General features: G+C 40.6%; 1 protein-coding gene and 1 non-coding gene across 2 annotated transcripts; both read right to left on the bottom strand.

Moving 5' to 3' along the window:
• Positions 1-243: 243 nt before the first annotated feature.
• Positions 244-314, bottom strand: TRNAG-GCC (transfer RNA glycine (anticodon GCC)). Its single transcript has one exon. It is a non-coding gene; the product is annotated as a tRNA-Gly (tRNA).
• An 887-nt stretch (positions 315-1,201) lies between these two features.
• Positions 1,202-11,021, bottom strand: LOC123127749 (very-long-chain aldehyde decarbonylase GL1-4). Its single transcript, XM_044547571.1, has 9 exons — positions 10,833-11,021; positions 9,916-10,372; positions 5,699-5,918; positions 5,183-5,564; positions 4,999-5,106; positions 2,400-2,600; positions 2,213-2,311; positions 1,636-1,806; positions 1,202-1,507 (listed from the first exon to the last, which is right to left on the bottom strand). The coding sequence occupies exons 1-9, from the start codon at positions 10,890-10,892 to the stop codon at positions 1,346-1,348; spliced, it is 1,860 nt and encodes a 619-aa protein (XP_044403506.1). The 5' UTR covers positions 10,893-11,021; the 3' UTR covers positions 1,202-1,345.
• Between the last annotated feature and the right edge of the window lie 473 nt (positions 11,022-11,494).

Below are 11,494 nucleotides of genomic sequence, written 5' to 3'. Positions count from 1 at the left end.
TAGATTAGCAAAGTTGTTTCTTTAAACACCCCAAAGTTTGCTTATGATAATAATGTTTTATGTAATTGGGTCGTGCTTCCTTATCGATGCTTTTGCAAAGCATACCTAGTTTGGTGTTTCCTAAAAAAGCAGAACTATTGTAGTGGTTTTCTATCCTACGGTAAAAGTGATGACATTTCCTTCAAAAAAGGAGAATTGTTGTAGTGGTTTGCACTCGAAGGTAAAAAGAAAATTTGAACCAAATGCACCAGCCAGGAATCTAACCCGGGTCTGTACCGTGGCAGGGTACTATTCTACCACTAAACCACTGGTGCTTGATGCTGCTCTTACCGATATACAGCTCTTCCGATAAAACTCCAGTCTTCACAAACGTACTTCTCAGACGAAATCGAGATTCCTGAATGGTTACACTGCAGGCACCAAATTAGCTGCTTCTCGAAAAGATTTTTTCTCTCTCCCCAAGATCCATCATAACGGGATTTTTATACCGAATTTTGGACGGAGAGCAGTGACATGTTTGCACTTTCACTTGATCCTCACGATCACTCTGCGCAAAGTGGAACATTGCACAGGATTACTCGGGAGATCCAACTCCAACCCCGTAGGCCAAATGAAGGACACTGCCAATTCAAACTCTTTTGTTACACTTCGTACACTCTGCGCAAAGTGGAACATTGCACAGGATTACTCGGGAGATCCAACTCCAACCCCGTAGGCCAAATGAAGGACACTGCCAATTCAAACTCTTTTGTTACACTTCGTACACTCTGCGCAAAGTGGAACATTGCACAGGATTACTCGGGAGATCCCACTCCAACCCCGTAGGCCAAATGAAGGACACTGCCAATTCAAACTCTTTTGTTACACTTCGTACACTCTGCGCAAAGTGGAACATTGCACAGGATTACTCGGGAGATCCAACTCCAACCCCGTAGGCCAAATGAAGGACACTGCCAATTCAAACTCTTTTGTTACACTTCGTACAGATTCAAACTCAGGGGAGAGGTGAGTCCAGGTGGTTCTCAGCTTCTTTTTTTTTCTTTTGAAAGTCAGGTGGTTCTCAGCTTACCTTCTTTCGTCCACCTAATTTGAGCCCGTCACTCAAATCAGGCGTTCCGATTATTCCTATACTGAACTCAAACGCCAAACATCATCTCCCATGATCTTACACACGTTATGCCAACAAAAGTACAGTACTCCATAAGCAGTAAGTTAATGGAATTGATGTTCGATGTTCACACTGATAAATCTTACAGACTTAGCTGCGTATTCCCGAAAAGAAAAGAAAAAGGCAGCGGTTTTAGCATAAATTCTCGGTAGTACCATCTTAGCAACATTTCCCCAGTCAAGCTTTGGTGAGAGGGACGAAGCCGTGCCTGATGGCAACCGACCATGCCTTCTCAGAATCCATCATGTCGTCACCGCACTCGTGCACGCTCCACCCTTCCAGGACGTGAAGTATTCCGGCGATATGCCACGCGCTCATCACCCTTCTCGGCAACCAGTTCTGTAGAGGAACCAAACACACACACACACACATATATATATTCAGTGATGGTCACCCGCCAAAAAAACGAGTGCTGGGCAGGAGAGGTTCATTCGCACGACACGTTGCGAAATCGGTGGTGGTTTTACCTCACAGGAGTGGATGTTCTGCATAGTGTCCGGGATCTTCATCGCTGGAGTGCTCAAGTAAGTGCAGTCCTTGCGGACTTTCTTAAGGGGGAACTGCGATATTGGAATGAACACTGTTCCTTTTGGTGCCATCCTCTGTTCTTTGTCGTCGATCCTCTCTACTAGCCAAATCTGCAACAAACTGAAACATCAATACAAGCTACTTCCAAGACTGTTAGTACAAGAATCTGCCGGAGCATTTTCTCCTGCCCATTTCCACTATGGTTCAAGTTTGGATAATCATACTGAGTCCATGTTAGGGCTAATTTCAATGTTTTATTGATCACCATATCCCTTCTTTGCAGAAAAATATATCACATAGCACTTACTAAGGGCAACTGTTTTCATGACTAAAATGGTTATTGAGAACATGTTTGGGAGTTGGTCATACTATGGTGCACCGATAACACTTTTAGGTATGCCAACAACTTTCTTCTCAAGGACACATATATATGATTAAACCATGATTTAGTTCCACACTCAACAATGTAATACAGTACTTTCCAGGAAACTTTTCATTGATCAGCATAACTTTTACCTTGGTTATGTCATTGCTGGAGCACTTCAAGTAGCTTGCTCCGTCCTCTGGCATCTGTGACTTGAGCATGTCATACTCTTTCTTACGATTCATGATCACCTGAGCCGAAAATGATTTCATGAAAATATTCTACAAAACTCTTTACCCAGAAAAGTAGAGACATGGCTGCAGGAAGATATAGATATACCTGGATGCCCCTGCCACATAATGCCATAGCAATGGCACGGGCTACCTTAGAAGTCCCTGTATGAAGAAAAACTTGCTTTGCATCTGAAGGGATGCTTTTTAGGACAACTCCAGTTGCTAAGCCACTTCCATCAACAATTCGAACTCCTAATTTTGGGTATTTTTGTCTAAATAGTTCACCATTCCCATTGAGCTGTTTTGCCTAAAGGGGAAAAAAGAGAGAGAAACAAGTCAATTCTCATTATCAATACAAAGTACTAATCCCTTTTTAGATGAATGAAGAGAAAATATCTAGGGATCAGAGCACATATTACTGTACATTTCTCCGTACTATTTAATTTTACACTTCTGCTTCGGTAGACCCCCTTAAACACATCGATGGCTGAGATTACTCTATACCCCTTCATAATAAAGGGCACGATGGTCTTTTCTTTAAAGTACACCCTCCATGTGAAGACCTCCGATACATAGCCTGTGTACCATACAAGATCGTAGAGGCAAGTAGCCGGGAGAAAATTCGTTACAAAAAAGTATGGCAATTGGATTGGAACCTTCTGCCTATCCGGACACCCTATGTTAAACATGGTCGAGTATTGGATATTCTTGAAATGAACCAACCTTTTGCAAAAAGGTGGGGATGCCCATGGTAGGCATCCATGTCAGGTTTGAACGATTTCTGACTCCGTATGCAAGTTGCATCACGTTCGATCATTGTATCGACCTTTTTTGACCGAGGAAACTCCAGAAAATGTAAAAATTACCGAAAACCAAAACAACTTGGCATGATGTCTTGAATTGATCATACAAGGTCATGAGAAAAATTAAGGCCATTTCGAGGATGTGGAGAAACAACATGCTCTCAGATAGCATACCTAGACACCCTCCATTAAACATGGTTTAGTTTTAGAAATTCTTGAATTCACCCCAACTTTTGTAAGCGCATGGCTATAGTAGGCATTCATTTTAGGTTTGAACGATTTCCGACACCTTATGCAAGTTGCGACACGTCTGACCATTTTTTGACCGAGAAAACTCCAAGAAATGCAAAATTTGTCAAAAACCAAAATAACTGGGCATGGTGCCTTGAATTAGTCATACAAGGCATAGAAAAAAATTGGGGTCATTTGAAGGATATCGGGAAACATCGTGCTCTCAGATGAAGCCTTCTGGCCTAGCCGGGCACCCTCCATTGGACATGGTCTATGTTTGTACATCCTTTGAATGATCCCAAATCTTGCAAGTAGGTGGGAATGCCCATGGTAGGCATCCAGGTCAGATTTGAACGAATTTCCAAAATCATATGCAAGTTGTGACACGTTCGGCCATTTATGAGTTTTTTTGCCCGAGAAAACTCCAGAAAATGCAAAATTTATCGAAAACTAAAACAACTTGGCACGGTGCCTTTAATTGGTCATATAAGCTCATGGAAATAAATATTGGCTTCATTTGACGGATGCCAAAAAAATGTGCTCTCAAATGGAGATTTTTGTCCTAGCCGACCACCCTCTGTTGAACATGGTGTTTTTTGGACATTCATGAAGTGACCCAAATTTCTAAAATTTGAACCATGATGGAAGCAAAATGTACAATTAGAGCGCCCAATTTTTACTGTGATTGGAAACGAGAATATTATATTACATTGGACTCATGTATCTATCTCATGGAAGCCAATTCTCTAACTGAGCTATGATGGATGAAAATAATAATTATATGGATAACATTTTGCGTTAAGTCGATGCATATTTTAGTTCCTTGCAAAAAAAACTAGAAGCACATTTTAGTTGCACCAGGAGTAAATTCTCGAATTGATTGAAACATGATTTCACTGTGTTGAAAACGCATATTGCCTCAAAGAAAATTTGGTATGCATCGGAAGCAAGCAAATTCCCGGTTCGAGATGTGATGGGATAAATAATTTTATCCAACACAAAACAACTTTTGGTTAAGTTTGAACATATTTTAAATTTGAAGCAATTTGATTAACTCAAGGAAGCACATTTTCATGACAGTGGAAGCAAATTTAATATGCATCTGATTTTAGTAGCATGTATGTCGTACAAAATTTCATTGAACATAATTTCCGAAAGAACAAAAGAGAAATAAACAGACTCTCAATTTATACTCGCATGATTTTAGGAGAATTAATTTTCGCTGGACTGTTTTAGAGAACAAATTGGAACCACTTCCGTTTGTTATGTGCAAACTATCTATGGAAAGCCACGTTCTCAAGTCAAATCCAACCAGCCAAAGCTTTCCCATTAGTAGTCTGAGAAAATAAACAATAAAAAGAGTAAAAGAAGTACTTATGCATAAAAAGTGAGTTGTCCTAGTTGGTTATGTTGGGTGGAAATAAACCATAAGGTCTGGAGGGGTGTGTGTGGCGGGCGGATACGTCAACATACAGTAGGTGTCACACACGAAAGATGGTTGTACACGTTATGGTCAAATGACCATGCTGCCCTTTATACGGTTTGTGAGGGGGGTCTACCGAAGCAATAGCATTAATTTTATTATGTTATTTTATGATTTTTCTGTCTTCACCATGCTCACATACACTGTGTACCTCTGCAATATGAGTTTTTGAAGTAAGGATTAGTTACCTGATTTAGTAGCCCTAGACTGAGCACCTTAACCCCTCTTACATCAGCATCCAATATCGCCTTTTCAATTAAGTCATTGATCGATTCTCTATCCCATGTCACACCATACTGCAGGAAGAAAGAAAATAGTTAAGCAACTTGCAGCCATCAGATAAACGCATAAATGGCCAGGGGAGTTGGTTACTTGGAAGTTGTATCTCGGTACGACCCATGTTTGCATCTTCATCTTCTTCAGTTTGATTCTCTCGACCACGAATGCAGATGACCCATAAATCCATGCTACCACCATTGACAGCCATGCCAAGGGCCATAGCGTCCACATATACCACTCGGAGTTATCAGATGGTTTGGATGCTATGGAGGCGAATCCAACCCTTAGATGATAAGCCGACTGCAAGTTGGTCATATGTGTGAGATGAACAAGGTCAGGTGTCTCCTCTGTCCCTTTCAGTGAGTTTTCATACAGCTCGTCAGATGCCTTGTCCATAGTGCTGTATATATAATCGTAAAATGGCATGAAGAGTGAATAGTTTGTGCGGAACTGCGTGTGGTGAAGGGAATGAAACCTGCATAAGAAACCGGCAAAAGATTGTTATGTTGATTTCAGTGAAGTCTAGAATCTCTAAACTCCAAGTCCCATCATTTTTTTGGTTAATACCTAGACTAGGTTGTGGGATTAATGTTAAGGGTCTGCACTTACGATGGGGTGTACATGAGGTACTTGAGAGGAGGAAAGACTTGGAACATCCACTTTGGCACCAACTCAAAGTTGCAGTGCCCCATGTTGTTCATGAAGTCAATGTAAACGATATACAGCACAAACACGAGGGCGGAGCCATTTCCCATATAAACTGTGGACAACATCGGGATTGCAAAGAGCGTGAAATAGACGATGTGTTCGCCAAAAGGATGGATGACCGCTGCAATACAGAGACGTATTAGAAACCAAGAGAACATTTTCATAAACATGACACATTCTTTACATGCTTAGTCACACAGAAGTAATTATGCAAAAACACCTCTTAGCTCTTACATTACTGGTTAGAAAGCACACAACCTTTCTATGGTAACAGTGTTCAATCTAAAAGTGGTCAGCTAGAAGGTTGCACAACCGCCACACATCACCCCAATTTTTTTTCCATGATTAGGATTCCTACATTTGCATTACGTTCAAACTAACCAAGTTAGGAACAAGTCTTAAGAACAATAGAACAAAAATAAGATAAATTTTGTCACATTAACACTGGAACTAATCTTTGCCCGTTCTTGGCAGTCAGCACCAAGTTATTATGACCTATGGGAGAAAGCATGTTTAACACCATCCAAGATCCTAAAGACATGGGGAACAAATAATCCTTTTTTATCCCTTCAACTATTTGTGCATTTCAGAATTACCCTAATCGTCAAAGCCAAACAAATTTGAACTGATCTCCAAGTAGCAAGCCCCGTAAGCACACACACACAAAAGAAAAACATAGAAAACAACTCAGGGAAGTTTTTTAAAAAGGGGAGGTTGGAAAATTGTGAGAAAAAACTTTGAAAGAAAAATATTTCTTTAAAAGTTACTTAACATGTGAAAACTATTAAAATATAAAACTTCATCGCAAAACAAAAAAATGTAGAAGATTCACAAATAATTTACCAAATATGGCCATACATTTGACCTTTCCATAATTGTTCTTGGTTATTAGTAAGTTTACTAAAATTTCAAAATTCCAGGAATACTTCTTAAAAATTTCCCCAAGTTTCTGAATATTATGTTTCTAAATTATATTTTCTTAAATATTTCAGTTTTAAAGTCTCTTTCTGAATATATTCAATATAGTTTCATTTTTTCAAAGAAATATGTTTCTCTTTGAGGAATGGGGGATCCCCACGAAGAAAAATGTTTCCGTTATTTCTTTTATCTTTATTTTTTTAGTGCTTTTTTTTGACAGAAAGACTGTAAGGGAACCCCCTACAGTCCTTGACAGAAAAAACTTTGAAAGAAAAATCTTTCTTTAAAAGTTACTTAACATGTGAAAACTATTAAAATATAAAACATCATCGCAAAACAAAAAAATGTAGAAAAATCACAAATAATTTACCAAATATGACCATACATTTCACCTTTCCATAATTGTTCTTGGTTATTAGTAAATTTACTCAAATTTCAAAATTCCAGGAATACTTAAAATTTTCCCCAAGTTTCTGAATACTATGTTTCTAAATTATATTTTCTTAAATATTTTAGTTTCAAAGTCTCTTTCTGAATATATTCAATATAGTTTCATTTTTTCAAAGAAATATGTTTCTCTTTGAGGAATGGGGGATCCCCATGAAGAAAGATGTTTCCGTTATTTCTTTTATCTTTATTTTTTTCCTTTTTAGTGCTTTTTTTGACAGAAAGACTGTAAGGGAACCCCTACAGTCTTTGACAGAAAAAACTTTGAAAGAAAAATCTTTCTTTAAAAGTTACTTAACATGTGAAAACTATTAAAATATAAAACTTCATCGCAAAACAAAAAAATGTAGAAAATTCACAAATAATTTACCAAATATGACCATACATTTCACCTTTCCATAATTGTTCTTGGTTATTAGTAAGTTTACTCAAATTTCAAAATTCCAGGAATACTTCTTAAAAATTTCCCCAAGTTTCTGAATATTATGTTTCTAAATTATATTTTCTTAAATATTTCAGTTTCAAAGTCTCTTTCTGAATATATTCAATATAGTTTCATTTTTTCAAAGAAATATGTTTCTCTTTGAGGAATGGGGGATCCCCACGAAGAAAGATGTTTCCGTTATTTCTTTTATCTTTATTTTTTTAGTGATTTTTTTTGACAGAAAGACTGTAAGGGAACTCCCTACAGTCTTTGACAGAGAAAACTTTGAAGGAAAAATCTTTCTTTAAAACTTACTTAACATGTGAAAACTATTAAAATATAAAACTTCATCGCAAAACAAAAAAATGTAGAAAATTCACAAATAATTTACCAAATATGACCATACATTTCACCTTTCCATAATTGTTCTTGGTTATTAGTAAGTTTACTCAAATTTCAAAATTCCAGGAATACTTCTTAAAAATTTCCCCAAGTTTCTGAATATTATGTTTCTAAATTATATTTTCTTAAATATTTCAGTTTCAAAGTCTCTTTCTGAATATATTCAATATAGTTTCATTTTTTAAAAGAAATATGTTTCTCTTTGAGGAATGGGGGATCCCCACGAAGAAAGATGTTTCCGTTATTTCTTTTATCTTTATTTTTTTCCTTTTTAGTGCTTTTTTTGACAGAAAGACTGTAAGGGAACCCCCTACAGTCTTTGACAGAAAAAACTTTGAAAGAAAAATATTTCTTTAAAAGTTACTTAACATGTGAAAACTATTAAAATATAAAACTTCATCGCAAAACAAAAAAAAATGTAGAAAATTCACAAATAATTTACGAAATATGACCATACATTTCACCTTTCCATAATTGTTCTTGGTTATTAGTAAGTTTACTCAAGTTTCAAAATTCCAGCAATACTTCTTAAAGATTCGCCCAAGTTTCTGAATATTATGTTTCTAGATTATATTTTCTTAAATATTTCAGTTTTAAAGTCTCTTTCTGAATATATTCAATATAGTTTCATTTTTTCAAAGAAATATGTTTCTCTTTGAGGAATAGGGGATCCCCACGAAGAAAGATGTTTCCGTTATTTCTTTTATCTTTATTTTTTTTCCTTTTTAGTGCTTTTTTTTTTACAGAAAGACTGTAAGGGAACCCCTACAGTATAATTGATGCAACAAACCCAAATTGCAAGTATCATGCCTTGAACCTGGGTGGGTGGGAAGGCATCAGCCCCTTCCCACCACTAGGCTATGTCTTAGCAAGCCCATAAGCACACACAAACCCAAAGATGTTTTTAGTGCTATGTCTACACTAACTATGCAGCCACTTGTACAAAAACACCCTGTTGTCCATTGGCCGTTCTCATTGCCAACTTAACTAAACTCATAGACTAAATTTGTCGGACTTGAAATGTTTAGCGTTGAAGATGTCTGGTATCAAATTCCAGGGACCAAATATAGAATCGACCGCTAGTTAAGTGACCAAAATTGGTTTCCCCAAAACAAAAAAGACCACAAAAGCCTATATATATTTTTTGCATTAGGTATATATTTTGTACTCTCATGTCTCAAAAAAAATATTTTGAACTCTCTGCTCTGTATGTGCCATACAATAGTTGCCTTTTTTTTAGAATAGTTAGTTGCCTTTCTTTGGAGGACGTTTGGGTCTGCCTTTCATTTCGTCCGTTGATAAGTTTGGGCCAAAATTAATTGTCGCGATCGTTTGGGCGTGGCCTCTGCCGCCGCATTTCAGGCAGTCACATGCCATGTTCGTTTCCCTGGCAGCAAGTGTGGGCCGGGCCGTGGTTTAAAGCTGCTGGTGCAGTGTACGTACTGCGCTACTGTTTCCGGTCAGACGGTGCAGAGACTACAGCACTACACGTATCCAGTGGTCCAGTCGAAACCAACCCCTTTCGTTGAAAGAGGGATGGCGAGCATGGGCCGAGACGTGCAGCTGTTTCATTAGAGAACACTATTGTGTTTTGAGCTGGAGCTGGACACTTGTGGTAGTAGGGAATTTGCTTGTATGGAACCGGTAATAAATGGTTCTTATCATGGTCACATGCCTACTGTTCTTGGATCCTACTGGTACATACGTGGGCTGATTAAATTATTTGCCCAAGAGACGCGACACGGTGATCGTAGCAAGTGTACTACGTAGCATTATAATCAAAGACCCGAAGAGCAATATATAAACTAAACTGATGCGGGTAATTAGATGTGGTAAGGCGAGAGAGAGAGAGAGAGAGAGAGAGAGAGAGAGTGAGAGAGAGAGAGAGAGAGAGAGAGAGAGAGTGAGAGAATATTGGAGGGCTTACAGGTGATGGGCTCGGTGACGATGGAGGCGTGGTGGTGGGAGTGGTAGCGCGAGTAGAGGAAGTGGTGGTGCAGCGCGCGGTGGAACCAGTAGTAGAGGAACTCCACGGGCCCCGCGTGCAGCAGCGCCGTCGCCACCGCCCCGTCCGTCCGCCACAGCGGGAACCTCCGCACGCTCGGCATCGCCAGGTACCCGGCGTAGAAGAGCAGCCCGTTGAAGACGATCTGGTCGTCCCACCCGCGCTCGCGGTCCACCTGCTCGAACTCGATGCCGCGGTCCACGATGCGGTGCTTGCTGCGCGCGGTCTGGTAGCGGGACAGGCTGATCCAGATCTGGTTGTGGATCATCCGCAGCGCCAGCGACGGCAGGATCAGCGAGTAGGCCAGGTCGATGTCGCCCCACCCCTTGGTCATCACCCGGTACGCGCCGTGGACGACCACCGGCGCCATCACCAGGTACTGCGCCACCACACAACAGCATTTGGCCACGTTAATTAATCATAGTACTATGAGAGTAGTAATGAATTCCGCGAGACAACAAGAAACAACGCCGAACGGGTACCAGGTCGAGAATCTCCTCCTCTTCGAGGAAAGTAAATGCACTGTCTCATGCCCAGGACTGTCTCTTCGAGGAAAGTAAATTTTGTATTGTTCGTGTTGCTAAATCTAGCAAGAGCAGAACCATGCAACAACTATTGCGGGTGCCACACAAGAATATCCAAGCAAGTCTGCCAGGAGTGGCAACAGAAAACATTTGCTTTGGAAATACAGTACTGGTTTACTTGGTTGATGTATGAGTTCAACCAACCTACTCGTAGTTTCTTGCTCTGGAGAAGCCTCTTCCTACGCATCTCGACTCGAGCAACAGAGCAAAGAACGGAGGAAGAGCTAGCATTGTTATCGCCTGCGTAGTGCGTACCTTGAAGTTGCCCGTCCTCTGCCATGGCCATTCAGTCAAAGGCCCCGGCCTGGTCGCCATGGCTGGCTGGCTATGGTCGCCTCCTTCCTTGCTTGCTTCCCACCCGGCCACCCCAATGGCCAATCAGAAGGAAGATGGTACTGAGTGCAGGCTCGCCCCTGCTACTGCGCCTCTCCTTGGTTTTTTATAAGCGCCACAGTGTGGGATTCACACGGCACCCTTTCAGGTTTCTACCCCACCACCCAGTGACACAAGGACACACCTCACCTCACCACTCTCTGTAAGTTTGTGTCATTGTGTGCGTGTGTGTGTGTGTGTGTGTGGCGTGACTTGCTCACACGGCAACGGGTCAGACAGAGGCTGCAGAGACTCCGTTTGGCGTCACGCACCATGTGTGCCTGGCAACGGGCCGACCACCCCACCCTATCCCCCGTTGCGGCCAGGCAAGGCTTTCAATTGATGTGCCAAACTACAAATCACGGCGTTTCACGCGCCAAATTGATACGGTTGGGCGGTAGCAAGACTAGTCCGGGCGGGCGGGAGTAGTAGACGAGTAGACGGACGTAGAGGCCGTTGCAACCAGAAGGAAGAAAGTTTGTTCGGGTCACGCCGAAAACGCTGCCTTGTCCGCCGCGTACGCGATGATTTACGTGCTGGGAACG

The sequence above is a fragment of the Triticum aestivum genome, chromosome 6A (genome assembly GCF_018294505.1).
Source record: "Triticum aestivum cultivar Chinese Spring chromosome 6A, IWGSC CS RefSeq v2.1, whole genome shotgun sequence".
NCBI classification, from domain to species: domain Eukaryota; kingdom Viridiplantae; phylum Streptophyta; class Magnoliopsida; order Poales; family Poaceae; genus Triticum; species Triticum aestivum.
The sequence above is the reverse complement of the archived record's forward strand: the minus strand, read 5'-3'. Positions and strand labels throughout refer to the sequence as shown.